General features: G+C 40.3%; 1 protein-coding gene across 11 annotated transcripts in view; it reads right to left on the bottom strand.

Moving 5' to 3' along the window:
• The window catches only part of GPSM2 (G protein signaling modulator 2), a 64,484-nt gene that overhangs the window by 21,536 nt on the left and 28,019 nt on the right, over positions 1-14,929 (bottom strand). For 10 of the 11 annotated variants that reach the window (XR_012160345.1, XM_073356806.1, XM_073356810.1 and 7 more), the window contains 6 exons: positions 6,822-7,043; positions 3,759-3,894; positions 3,244-3,386; positions 1,801-1,924; positions 1,385-1,500; positions 28-183 (listed from right to left, as the gene is read on the bottom strand). Coding sequence is in view for 10 of the 11 variants with exons in the window: in XM_073356806.1 (XP_073212907.1) it covers positions 28-183; positions 1,385-1,500; positions 1,801-1,924; positions 3,244-3,386; positions 3,759-3,894; positions 6,822-7,043 (897 nt within the window). In the remaining variant the exon portion in view is untranslated. The remainder of the gene's footprint in view (positions 1-27; positions 184-1,384; positions 1,501-1,800; positions 1,925-3,243; positions 3,387-3,758; positions 3,895-6,821; positions 7,044-14,929) is intronic. The other variant, XM_073356812.1, reaches the window with a different exon arrangement.

Genomic DNA, 14,929 nt, shown 5'->3' on the forward strand with positions numbered 1-14,929 from the left:
ATACAATATTGGCTCCAAAGGACTTACCTATCATTCAGTTCCTGAGCGATTGTAAGGTGCTTCAGATGATAGTCAATTGCTTTTTCATAGTCTTGGAGCAAAGTGTATGTATTTCCAAGACTGTAACAAGCCTGTGCTTCCACAGCTCTGTCTTTAAGCTGTCGAGCCAGTTGTAGTGTTTTCCTAAGAGAGTGGATTATTAGCCTCACAAAATCACTATAGGAAAAATTCTGTTCTCAGATCTGTCACTATACCTGTGCAACCCCACTGAAATCAATACAGTTGTCTGGGTAAAATGGTAAAATCCAACCTTGGTTTTGCAAATTAGCTGCTAATAATCATCCCACAAGAGAATAATTACAGTTTTTCCACTTCCCATTTATCTCAAACCTTAAAATGGGGGAAAGTCCCACTGATTTCAATGGGAGGAGGACTGGACCCTTAAACTGCATATTCTAACTTTAGCCAGCTGCTTCATTACTGCATTATTTATGCTGATTTTCTTCACTGTATAAAAAAAAATCCAGAGTACAATTTACAAAGTCTGCTGCCAACTTTAGAAAATAACAGAAGCAGTAAATGTTTAATCAATAGGAGTAGGTAGTGTTAAGATACTTCTGTAGCTATCAAGGCAGCCAATCCCTAATGCTCAACAAGCATTGACTTGATTGGTCAAACAGTTAACTGAGTCAGCAATGTTCAGGTCAGTTCTGCTCAGTTTTGAAAACATTAGGAGGCTTGGGCTTCAGAGCTGAAATCTGAACTCATATGTAGCCCATGTACCTAATCTACCGAATGCAGATACTTTAGCTTAATTTTCCTGAACTCTGTGCAGCAACTATATTTGCCTTGCTGTGCAGAAGATTAGCAGATAAAGGGATGTTCATGAATAAAGCATGAGTATACAGCCCACTATGCAAGACTGCCTTTGGCATGTTTCAGTTATTTCCTAATGCACTACAGATCTCAATACAAGTACTTAAAGTCTGTGGATCGTCATCCTAGAATTTGGTGGGTATCAAGGCAACATGCTTAGGACACAGGAGAAAGCTAGTAAAAGCATGTCAACAGAAAGCAATAACCTGTACTATGGAGAAGTGCCCCTTTAAATATTCCCTCTTACTAGAAAAGGTAGAGAAGACATACTACAAAAATCCAGACTTTAGGAAAGGCTGAACAGTCAAATGACTAGAAAATTAATTTAAAAATTCTGTTAAGCACTGCATAATTAATTCTCTCCCAATTTGTGTTGTAAGGATTATTATAAAGCAGTATATCAAATGCTAAACATTATTATTACTAAACAGCGGTAAAGACTTGCCTACTTTGATTATGTAAAAAAGGATTGGTACTATGTTTATATATAAGAAATAAATTAACTAACTTGTAGTATTCAGAAGCTGTTTCAAATTCACCCAAGAATATGTAGGCATTTCCAAGATTGCTGTATGCTCTTCTTTCAGCAGCTCTATCACCAAATTCTTTTGCAATTAGGAGACGCTGAAAAACACAGAATCTTACTGATGTACTCAGTTATTGTACTTCACAAAATTTATCTGCAAGAACACATTTATAGGGCTTTACCACTTCATATCAACATTTGTTTGTTCTTCAAGCAAACAACTCTTGAAAAGATTGTACAAGTGCTTGAATCCGTACTATTAAGTATCAATGAAGCATGGTAAGTTAGCATTTTAAAAGCCTACAGAGACAATACATGCATACAAAGGATCAATCAATCAACAGCTGAAAAATGTTCTGCTAAAATAAACAAAATTCCATAGAAGTACAGTCTTGTACCTGTTCATGGGCTATAACAGCATTCCTGAAGTTGCCTAGAAGGTAATGTGTATTCCCCAGATTTCCATACGCACGTCCCTGGGCTGCTCTATCACCCAACTCTGTCACTATTGTCAAGTTTTCCCTGATGAGGGGGAAAGAAAGAAAAAAAAATAAAAAGAGAGACCTAATAAGTTGTTCATAGGAAACTACAAGCCATAAAATAATTGGTCTTCCCATTACTACAAAGGAAAAGATTATTTTCCCTTTACTGGCTAAGTGGCCTTGACATAGCACTAAGCATTATCTAGTCTGATACCAGCAGATACTAGACTGTTTTATCCTCCGCAGGCTGGTGGGCTCAACTCTTGGAACAGGGGAAGATCATCTGCTCAGAACCTGCTAGCCAGACTCAAAGTACATCCATTCTCCTGTGACAGTTGTGGCGTTTCCAGCACAAAGTGGGTAAAGGTTACTTAAGGAAAGACCAAATGCCGACTCAGATCTGCTGATGCACAGGTCTTACCTTTTCATCTCTTACCCTGGTTTCTGAGCAGATGGCAGGGCCCCAAGATGTTGGAGTGACTTATAACAGGTAAAAACAACGAGAAGTCCTTGTGGCACCTTAGAGACTAACAAATTTATTTAGGCATAAGCTTTTGTGGGATATAACCCACTTCATTAGATGCATGGAGTGGAAAATACAGTAAGCAGGTATAAATATACAGCACATAAAAAGATGGGAGTTGCCTTACCAAGTGGGGGGGACAGTGTTAACGAGGCCAATTCAATTAGGGTGGATGTAGCCCATTCCCAACAGTTGACAAGAAGGGGTGAGTATCAACAGAGGGCTTGTTAGCACTACAAAAAGTAATTTTCCCCCTGTTGATATTCACTCCTTCTTGTCAACTGTTGGGAATGAGCTACATCCACCCTAATTGAATTGACCTCGTTAGCACTGACCTGCCATTTGGTACGGCAACTCCCATCTTTTCATGTGCTGTATATTTATACCTGCTTACTGTATTTTCCACTCCATGCATCTAATGAAGTGGGTTATATCCCACAAAAGCCTATGCCCAAATAAATCTGTTAGTCTCTAAGGTGCCACAAGGCCTCCTCGTTGTTTTTACTGATACAGACTAACATGTCTATCCCTCTGAAACTTATAATAGGTAGAGATAGATACAGTTGTGTGGTATTACAGAGAAGCAAATAGCAGGAATGAAACCAAAGCCACCCTAAAAAAAATCCCCAGGTATGACTCCTTTACTCCTTTCATGTTTTATTATCTTATCCCAAAAGCCAACATATTGTTGCTGGTACCATTAAATGGTGCTACTCTATACTTTAGTTCACAACACTGAAGGTTTCTTAATATTTTAAGCTATTTATATGCTCCTAAGCTTCTTGAGCTCGTGATTTTTCTCTTTTCAGTCACAGCCTTTTGAAATCATTACTTACTCATAATAACCTGCAGCTTTTTGTAATGCAGCCTTTACTTCATCTGGAAGTTCCCCTGGATCATGAGTCCCAGCACAGGCTACATTTTTCCCTTTGGAGTGATACACATTTCCAAGATTATAAAGTGCTCTTGCTTCTCCAACCTAGAACACAATATCAGTATGTTGGAAAGATTCTGAAATCCTGTGCAGCTCTGTGCTGTATCAACTATTAGAACCATCAGGCAGAGAAAGTAAGTTTCTCAACTATTAATGGGGAGCTATGATCATTTTGGAGAGTTACACCCCCAGAGCATCCCAACAAAGCAGTTGTGCCTGTGCCTCTGGTGCTTCCACCTGTAATATCCTAAGTAGGAGCACTCAAACGTGCAGGTATCTTCATAATGTAAGTGGTTACATGACAAACCACTCAAGACCACTATACAAAGACTCATCAGTATGTGCTAGTACTTCTATAATTATTGTTCTATAAAATTACAGCCAGATTGACAGTAACTGAATGTTCACCATTCTTACCTTGTCATTAAGCTCTCTGGAAATATCTAGGTGCCTTTGACAACAAACAATAGCATCTTCAAAATTCCCAAGCACCTTTAAGGTGTTTCCCAAATTACCACTAGCTTTAGCTTCACCTAGTTGATCTCCAATGGTCCTGAAATTAAAAGAATACAATAATCCAGTAAATCCTGTACATTTGCAATAGATATATGTTCAATGCACTGTAAACAGAATTACATGGAAGGTTATTTCTCTTCATAACATCTACACTAGTATAAAGTGCACATTTCGTTCACAATTTATAAGGTTATATGTTTATTTTTCTTTTATAAATAAATTATATGCACACACACAGTTCAATTGTAGAATTCAGCTTAGCAGAAACTGGGGGACATTTATTTTAATTTTATTAGAACTGCTATTTACTACCTTTGTGTATGGTGTGACACTGCACCCCATATTCTTCATAGTGATATTAGTAGGATATAATTATATCATTATATTATGATGTATTTTATGCAAGATAAGGCATGTGAGGCATCACTGGAAAGGTTATGGGTTGCTGAATATGATTATCCTATTTGTATGCATGGATCATTTTTGTATCCGAAGTTATGAATATTGACTATTTATCTATTTCACAGGTAGCTATTCCTGGGCAACGCCCACTAGGCAAAATGCTCTCAGTCTAGATCAAGGGTGGCCAACCTGAGCCTGAGAAGGAGCCACAGTTTACCAATGTACATTGCCAAAGAGCCACAGTAATAAGTCAGCAGCCCCCCATTAGCTCCCCCCCACCACTCCCAGTGCCTCCCACCCACCGGCAGCCCCACTGATCAGTACCTCCCTTTCCCTCCCAATCAGCTGTTTTGTGGCATGCAGCAGGCTCAGGGGAGGGACGGGAAGGGGTGAAGTGGAGGCAGGGCCTGTGGCAGAGCCAGGGGTTGAGCAGTGAGCATCCCCTGGCACAGTGGAAAGTTGGCGCCTGCAGCTGCAGCCCCGGAGTTGGTGCCTGTACAAGGAGCTGCATATTCACTTCTGAAGAGCTGCCTGTGGCTCCAGAGCCACAGGTTGGCCACCCCTGGTCTAGACGGCTGGCTGGGAAGGGCCCATTCAGGTTAATGAGCCATTCAGAAGAAACAATAGGATTTAGGAGAAGCTTGTCTCCCACCTGGTGAGCCTTCCTGTGAACCTGCCAAAAACAGTGGGGGATGGATGTTGTGACTCTATAGGGACATGTGACCAGGTCACCTGGTGCTGGACTCCATCGTGGGATTTTAGTATTTTTCCCATTGACTGGCGTGGGAACCAAGCTTTGAAACACAGGATTCCCACCATATGTAAAAGCTATATAATGCAGGGGAGTGACATTATTGAGGTTCTTTACTGACTCCCACCCAAGAAGACTCCTGGAAACACCTACGAAACAAAGACTGAACTTGCAGAAGTGCTGGACCCAGACTAAAGAGATTTTTAGCCTGTGAATGGAACACCTGGGGATTCCAAGCTGTAAGCAAGTGCAGCTTGCCTCTTAAGAATCTGCAGCCTGCTTGTATCATCACTTAGGGTGAGAATCTGCTATTCATATCCAATCTATTTAGTATATTAAGCTTAGTTCGCGTATTTTGTTTATTTGCTACATAATCTGCTTTGATCTATTTGCTATCCCTTATAATCAATTAAAAAATTTATCTTCTGTAGGTAATAAATTTTTTTTTACTTTCTCTAATCCAGGGTGTGAGAATCATAACTTGGGGTGAAAGGCTGCTGCATATTCCTCTCCACACTGTGGGAGAGGGCGCATTTTATGAGCTTACACTATACCGTTCCCTGTGCAGCACAAAATGGAATAATTCTGGGTTTATACTCCAGAGGGGGTGTCTGCCTGTGGAGCTGGTAGGTACCCTAGCTGGAGCCTTCCCATACAGGGGCTGGTCAGAGAGCCTGCCTGCATTTAATTATAGCTGGATGTATCCCTTTGTGTATGTATGCTGGTGAAAGAGCAGGCTAGAGAGGATTCTGCAGCTTGTCACAGCAATACAGTGTAAAAGGAAGCCCAGGCTTGTGGGTCAGGAGGGCACATTGGTAACCCGGTTCCTGTTGGTACCCTGGAGGGGACCAGTCACATATGCCACAGCTTACTTATTGGTATGTTACACCAAAAAACCCAGGACCCTGGAAGATAATTGTGATAGTACTCTAAAGAAAGAGGGGAAAAATGTCAATGCAAGAAGCTATTTTTCTTCTGGAAATGTGAAATCTCTGGCTTGAATCTACAGTTGTTGTCTGCTGTAATTTGTCTTTGGGGGGACAAGGATAAAATCAATACAAATTAATGTGTCAATTCTAGATATCTTTACTATGCAAAGCTGGCAATGAATAGTTAGGTGTCACAACTTGGTGTAATAGCACTATGTTCACACCTTCCCCGGAACCTAAATTAAGGTCTATTAGAACATTTGTCTTCATGAGGGAGGAAAAATTTCAAATGCAACAGTCAAACATAATTATCCAGACCTCCTGCCCTTAAGGTATAATTTTTTTCTCACTGTTGTATAGGAACAGCTTCTTTAGATTATACTGCTGAAAACTTAAAATTTAAACATGGAAGTCTGAAAACTAGAAGGGCTTGGAAAAAAGAATCAAATATATGTAATGAAAAGCTTAAAACATTAAAAGATACCTGTAGAAACACCACATGAAATGTACATACTTCGTATATTTTAATCACATCACATTATTAGTTTTAAAGAGAAATATACTAGTGAGTTGTGTCTATTAAACAATAATGGCAGCTTAATTTTTGGAAAGTCAGGTAGAGTTAGCTTTAGAAACAGGAAAGGGTGAAGAACTGATGGATTTAAAGAGGAAGCCGTCACAAATCTGGCAACCCTACATCTCCCCAGTAAAGTGATAGCCAAATTATTTGCCAGAATACTAACCGCCACCCAATCTCCCACCACTAGCACATCAATGTCTCTAACAAGCATTAACAATGAATGTTTCACTGAACAAACCATTGCTCATCTTCACAAGAACAGAACGGAGATTGAGGATGTACCTAATGGAATACAAAATTACCTTGCAAGGGTTAAATCATGGTGGTGGTATTCCAGGGCTTTTGCATATTCATGCAGGTAGAAATAAGCATTGCCTAGCTGACTGTAAATAGCACTAAGTGTTTTTAGATCTTCTGTTCCAACCTGAACTGCAGCTTCAAAGAAAGACACGCCAGCTCGACAATCTCCTGCTTTACACAGTCGCTCGCCTTCCAAGGCCAGCTCCAGACAGGAAGCTTCCATTCTGCACAATTTGAGGGGGAAAAAGGTAACGTTCAGTCTAAATATAGTTCTTTCCATAAGAGCCTGAATTCTGAAGATATTTATGCACAGGAAGTTTCTCTGAATACTAGAAACCTACAAATACACATTAAAAACTCTCTACGTTTGTTTGGAACAAGGTTTCCTTATCACAAAGCAAGCATTAAGTTTACTACTATTACATTATATAAACTGGTGCTGGTAACGAATGTAGAATGTTCTACACAAAGTCAAGAGAGAAAAATCCTCTCTCAATATCTAAAACCAAAAATTTGTATATTGGGCTAGGTCTCAGCCAATCAGGGCCGTCCTTAGGATTTATGGGGCCCTACGCAGTATTATTAAACTGGTGCCCTTATGCCCGATGGCAGTCCAGGCTTGCAGCCCAGGGCGGGGGAGGGACAAGGCAGGAAAGGATACTGAGACGCCCAGCCAGCCTCACGGCAGCGGAGACACTCAGTTCTCCGCAGAGACCCCTGTACCCTCTCTCATGCAGAATGCGCGGCGCTGGTGCATTTGGCTCTGTGAATATGGCCCATGCCTAAGGAGACTGTAGTGCACACTGGGTGTGCGGGAGCCGACCCGCTCTTACCTGCTGTCATGGGCAGTGGGTGAAGCTGCTGCTTGGGGAGGCTCGCATACACCTGCTCCGTCCCAGGCCCTGTCCCACTCCACCCAGGGCCCTCCCTCTCCCCACTGTCTCCTTCCTCTTTTCCCTCCCACACCCTGCTCACCCCCTTCCAGCCAAATCCCTGAACCAAAATGAAGCAAAATGACATTTGGAAGAAACACACTTCTGCAATTTCTTTCTAAAGAAAATAAAGCACGTTTTCCATTGATGCCAGATGGTGAAGACTGGATATGCAGAAGGTACCTAATTAAAAGCACTAAACTGGGAAATAAAAAATGTCAGTCACAAGTTTTTTGATATGCCCTGAAGTTTGTCAGAGATTTAGTTGCAAAAACTTTGTAGGAAGGGCGAGTCAGCTGTCTTGCTGAATACAACATTAAATATTATGGAATACATGATGCAGCTCTTCTCTGTTTTACATTCTCTTAATCAGTATTTCTAAACTGATTTTAGATTTTAAATGTACTCTTAAGCCTTCATAAACTTATCATTCCAGATTACTACATATTTAACTCACTGAAACAAAGATGTTATTTTAAATTAATCAGTCACAGAGGTTTAATGTGTTTATAACAATGTTCATTGGTTTTAGAAAAAGGGAACACTAATTTACTTTGTGTGACCTCCATAACAGACATGTTTATGAAATTTCACCAATTTTGAAAAATGTGTTTCCAAAGATTTTAGGCATAACAAAGGATTTTATATCTCACTAGGTATCGATTTTGTTGGAGGGTTCTCTTAAAACTAGTTCATCAGCTAGTCAAAAGTAAAGAAAGGGAAACACTTTGTCCAGCTATCTAGAAGGAAAGGGGTGTTGTCCCTTTAAGGGCTCTCTTCAACTGGAGAAAGGGATGGACAGAAAGGACAAGACGACTTTGGAAGCAAGTTTTTTGTACTACAGTAATTAAAATTAAAATGTGTATTTTAGATAAGGGTGGTCTTTTGAAGGATTTCTTTTAAAAACTATTTTTCTGAAGAGCCAAGCATTTAAGGCTAAAGATGTTTGTGCATCTAAAAATCTATGCAAGAATGTTTTAGAGATGTGATTTTATAATCTTCAACTCACTAATGAAATATTTTTAAATCAAATTTTAAACTAAGGTCCTGTAGACCAACATGTTCTGAGTAAATATTACAGTAATGCACAACTGTTTTTGTCAGTAAATTCAGAAACTAACAGTATATACCCGAAAAAAGAAAAGGAGTATTTGTGGCACCTTAGAGACTAACCAATTTATTTGAGCATAAGCTTTCATGAGCTACAGCTCACTTCATCGGATGCATACTGTGGAAACTGCAGAAGACATTATATACACAGAGACCATGAAACAATACCTCCTCCCACCCCACTCTCCTGCTGGAGAGTGGGGTAGGAGGAGGTATTTTTTCATGCTGTGTGTGTATATAATAGGATCTTCTACACTTTCCACAGTATGCATCCGATGAAGTGAGCTGTAGCTCACGAAAGCTTATACTCAAATAAATTGGTTAGTCTCTAAGGTGCCAGAAGTACTCCTTTTCTTTTTGCGAATACAGACTAACACGGCTGTTACTCTGAAACCTTTCTCTCAGAAGAATATAATAGATGAGGCAGGGTGTTTTCTCTTCTCATTTATGCCTCCTGCCACTACTATAGCACAAATAAACAAAAAACAAACAAACAAACAAACAAGTCCCTCTTTAGAGCTCAGAAGTCTAAGTTTGCTTAGAAAATGTAACAAAGTGAAGAGAAGAGAAGCGGATTTGTTCAACATGGAATAAGGATTTTTAAAATATCCTGATTATACTGAAACCTATTTCCACATCAATATTGCTACCATGCAGAATGTGCTCTGAAGAGATAAAGAAGTGTTAGCCTTTTTTATACAGACTGATTTTCCAGAGATTTATGATATTTTGGCCTTATATAAAACCTTAAGGACTCTAAAATGCTTTACAAAGGTTATAAAAGTTCCAATATTTAGGTGAGCTAAAAAATTCTACAGTACTGTCAAAAGTATCAGCTGACATTTGGTTTGGGCAAAATATAAACTGATGGTTTCAATTTTAATAGATTTATGGTTTACAGTAGCTAAGAAATTAAAAAGGATCCAGTTTAACATGTGCTCGCTCATCTGATGTATGCTAGTAGTTAGTCAGTGGAACTACAATAACTTCCCCAGTTGAGGTTCTGCCCCAAAAAGACGATGTTTAATTTTAAAGTTAGATACCATAATTGCCTGCAAAATGTCATGCCTTTTTTTTAAAAAAAAAAACAGTTAACAGAGAAACATTTAAATTAACTATTGAACAAGTACATTCACTACTTTTTCTAATGTTTTAGGTACAATATTTTCTGACTCACTTCAGTGGTACTTGCCATTAGATGGCCTTGTAATGTCAATACAACTCTATGGAAACTAAACGGCACTGTAAAGAACAAAGTGAATCAACTACCCGACAAACAGACAACAACAATAGTATGTATTTCAATTAAGGTTGTTTTACTCAGAAGAAGCAGTCAGATACTTGGAAGATGTTTCACTAATGTGAGCCAAGAATGTGAATAGTTACAGATATTTTTTGCATTGTTTACAATATAGCACTGCTATCAATTTATAAAGTAGTACAAAGTGAAGTTGCAACAAGAGTACATTTTGAGCTTAGGCCATGCACAAAGCAGCTTTGTTAGGAGAGCTGCAATAATCAAAGACGCCCTCCTTGTGCATTCAATCTTATAAACTGCTGAATTGTTAGTAATTACACATGAACATTTTCTACTGTTCCTCAAAAGACCCATACCCAAACAAGAATGTCAGGATTCTCCATCTAAAGTAGTATAACCACATTATTTTCAAAAGTATAGACATTTATATAAGCATTAAAAAAGGTAATATGCTAACAAATTCCAAAAATAAAATAGAATTCCATACTTTGGAAAAAAAAATCTGACAACCTGAAGTCTTATTCTGGAAAACCACTCACTAAAATATACCCATAACTTCTAAAAATTGTTCTTTAACTTGGTTTACAAAGTAGATACAACAGCTACTCAACACCAAACTGCCTTTCATCCCCAAAACTATCTTTCAGAATCTAATAATTGCTTATTCTCAGCATAACATTTTAAATGCAATTAAAACATTTTCTATTATTAGTGTTCCTTTCCATCACTAGGACAACCATTTATAACTCTTCATCCGATGTTCTCTATTTTTTAGTATTCTGCACAACTGCAACATCATGCATTTCTAGGCTAAAAGGAAAACTCTTTGGCCTCCGAGTTATTTAAAAAGGAGTACTTGTGGCACCTTAGAGACTAACAAATTTGAGCATAAACTTTTGTGAGCTACAGCTCACTTCAGAGCTTACGCTCAAATAAATTTGTTAGTCTCTAAGGTGCCACAAGAACTCCTTTTCTTTTTGTGAATACAGACTAACACGGCTGCTACTCTGAAACCTGAATTATTTAAAGTTTTTATTGGGTAGGACACTGACCTAATTAAACGTCAAAACTAGATCTGAGGAAATTAGTACACAGTACTATAAAAGCTCAAAAATATTAGATAACATTTTACCTAATCTGGGAGGAGAGTTTAAGCATGGAAATTGCATACAGCAGCTAGTACAGTTTATTATATGTTCACACCCTAGTGACGTAGAAAACATTTAACACTCAGGCAAATCTCCAGTACAATGAGAATTAATACGTCAAAACACTGAAAAGCAAAATCACTAACACTGGCAATTAAAAATATCCCCCAACACCAACAGCTATTTCACTGGCATTACTAAAGTGCAGATAGATATCAAGGCAAAACACTGAGCTGAAGAACAGTTAATGTAACTTTTATATTATGAAACACTGATTAAGGAATTAGTAGGTAACAAAACATTTTATAAAATCTGAGCAGGAACAAAGTATTTTGAAAGCTCCACTGGATTGCTTTTCAGGAGAACCAGAGTAGTGTAGGCCATAAGTAAAATGAGTTAACTAAATTGTACTGTACCTGGTAGTCTTTGACATTCCACAACTTAAGCAGAGTGACATAATAGACATACTTAACTTTTGTAATTAAATACAACCTATGCCTGGTAGCTGGCAAAGATGAAGAAGAAAAAAGGTATGTCAACCATGGAGTTCTTCCCAGGCCCAACTTTCCAGACTGGATATCCATAACCCACAGTACTTTTATGTTTTGAGAAGTTGAAGAACTGCTATTTGTTCCACAGAGCCATCTTCTTTCAATTTATTGCACAGTGTACGTGTTAAACGTTGTTTGGGAAACGCCAGAAATGATTATGTACAGTATGTCATACCATCAGCAACAAAAGATTTAAGATTTAACACACTTCATTGGGTAATCTTAACTAATCCTATCCCAAGAGGTTCTCTCCGGGCACCTCATGTTAACTGACACATCCAATTAACTTGACGTGTAGAAAATATGGTGCTCCTCAGTACTAAGACTTACACAATCACTTAAGTTTCTTTAGATTTTAACTTGCAATGGACTTTGTACTAGAGTTTCATATTCTTGAGAAATAAGCAATGTGTACTGCTTGACTTCAGTTCTATAAACTGAAATCTAGCTATCACTACCTTCACAGTAAATGAACATTTAGCTTGGATACTGTGATGTATTCGGGAATTATGCATTAAAGCCACAGAAAAAGGCACAAAGAGGCCTGAGGCATACAAGGGAGATATTTTAAATGGTTTTTCTGTTTTATATCACATTTTCTTAAACTATTTTTTCTCTGCTGTCATACATCCAAGTAATTTTACACTATATAGGTTCCTTAGCAAATAAAATATTATTTGATGAAACATCACCTCGTCAAGAAACAAAATACAAACTTTTGACTTTTTTTAGTATGTACCAAGTGAAAGATAAAACGGTTATTAACCTTTCCATAAGCGTTGTTCTTTGAGATGCACATGTCCATTCCACTGTAGATGTGTGCCCTGAGTACAGTTGCTGGAAATTTTTCCCTCAGTGGTACCGTCAAGTCAGCTCTGGCACCCTACTCTTGGACATCACCGAGTAAGAGCATCTCAAATGGAGTTTTGGCATCAGGGGGAATCTCCACAGGTTCCAAAAGGGCCACTGCATTGCAATAGGTAAGTGACCACTAGGCCAAGTGCGCCATGGTACTCCTGTGCCAGGGACCATGGTGGGGTAGGGATGCGTGGAGGCGTGGCAGAGTCTACTCCTCGGATGAGAAGAATACAACCCAATTTCCGACTCCGAAAACAAGCCTTCTTCTGGGGACCGTGGAGGTGAGACTCCCACTGGTGCTGGAGATTACTGCCGGGGCGGGGAGGCATGCATCAGGGCCAGCTCTCGACGGTACCATGGGGCCCAGAACCGGATGGCAGCTGGGTGCTACGTGATCCCTCCTGCCCGCAGGCCCCGGCACTGCCGACTCTTGTACTGCCAGCGACGGCAGTACCAAGAGGGCCACCAGGTCTCTGGCCACAGCGAATGCCTCCAGAGTGGACAGAACCACAACAATGCTGATGCCACACTGTCCCTCCAGTGCACATGGTTCAGCACTGCCTGCATAGGGGGTTGAAGTCAACGGTGCCACCTGCAATGCTGACGCAGAGGAGTGGCCTGACTTAGGTTGCACTGCACGCTGCTCCCCATTCTTGGACTTCTTTGGTGTCGGGGAATGACCCATCTCGGTCAGCTGCTCCTTGTATCTCTTTCTCGGCACTGAGGATGGCGAATGGTGCCAGGACTCCAATACAGTGGGAGGAGCACTCTGCATCAAAGCTGATGTGCTCGGTGCTGAGTTCAACCAGCTTGGCTCAGAGGAAGGTCTGAGCACCGTTTTCATCAATAGAAACTTTAACCTGGACTCCAAATCTTTCTTCATATGAAATTTAAACTTGCTGCAGATCCGACAGCGATCCCTGATGTGAGCCTCATCAAAGCACTTTAGACAGCTAGAGTGCAGGTCACTCAAAGGCATAGCCTTGTTGCAGGAGGCACAGGGCTTGAAGCCTGGTTACCGAGGCATGCCTCGGCACCAGGAACGGACGAAACTCCGCTAACTGATGGAGAAGCGCCAATTATGCTATCTAAACTAAAAAACTGTTACTAACCTTTTCGTAACTGTTCTTCGAGATGTGTTGCACATGTTCATTCCGCTGTAGGTGTGTGTGCACCCCGTGCACAGCTGCCGGAAATTTTTCCTCTAGTGGTATCCATCAGGTCAGCTCTGGAGCCCCCTGGTGCCACATGCTCATAGCGCCAGTATAAGGGGCTATGCTGAGCCTGCACTCCTCATTTTCTTCTTACTGACCACTCCAAGAGTGGGGCTGTCGGGTGGGTCTTGGAATGGACATGTGCAATACATCTCAAAGAACAACAGTTACGGAAATGTTAGTTAACCGTTTTTTCTTTTTGTTGGAGTGTTTGCCCATGTCCATTTCATTGTAGGTAACTCACAAGCAATTGCGTTGGAGGTGGGCTCGGAGATCAAGGACAAGCCAACTGTAGTACTGCGCGGCCAAAGTGTGAATCATCTCTGGCCTGCTGAGCGATGGCATAATGTATCGAGAACGTGTGTACTGAAGACCAGGTGGTGGCTCGACAGATGTCTTGAATTGGAACTTGAGACAGAAAAGCTGCAGAACAGGCCTGAGATCTTGTGGAATGAGCGGTCAGGTTTGGTGGAGGGGAAGTCCCTGCCAGGTCATAACACGCTCGGATCATGATGTGATCTAAGACAAAATCCTCTGTGCAGATACAGGGAGGCCTTTCATCCTTTCTGCTATTGCTATGAAGAGCTGAGGCAATCTACAGAATAGCTTAGTCCTTTCAATGTAGAATGCCAAAGCGCACCTCGTCCAAAGATTGCAGGCACTGCTCTCCTCTGTTCACATGAGTCGCCGAGTAAAAGACTGGGAAAAAGACTGGTTGGTTACAGTGGAACTGGGACACCACTTTCAGAAGAAATTTTGGACGTGGATGTAGCTGGACCTTATTTTTAAAGAAAATATGTGTATGGAAGCTCTGCGGTGAGGGCCCAAATCTCTGATACTCTCCTGGCCAATGTAATGACCACCAGAAAGGCAACCTCCCAAAAGAGCTGTAATAATGAGCACGTTGCTAGTGGCTCGAAGTACGAGTTTGTCAGCTTTGAGATGATAAGGTTCAAATCCCAGGGAGAAAATGGGTCTCTTACTTGGGGAAATGCCTTCTCCAGGCCTTTCAGAAAACAGCTTACCTTCTCATGAGAAG

Source organism: Lepidochelys kempii, chromosome 8 (genome assembly GCF_965140265.1).
Source record: "Lepidochelys kempii isolate rLepKem1 chromosome 8, rLepKem1.hap2, whole genome shotgun sequence".
NCBI classification, from domain to species: Eukaryota; Metazoa; Chordata; order Testudines; family Cheloniidae; genus Lepidochelys; species Lepidochelys kempii.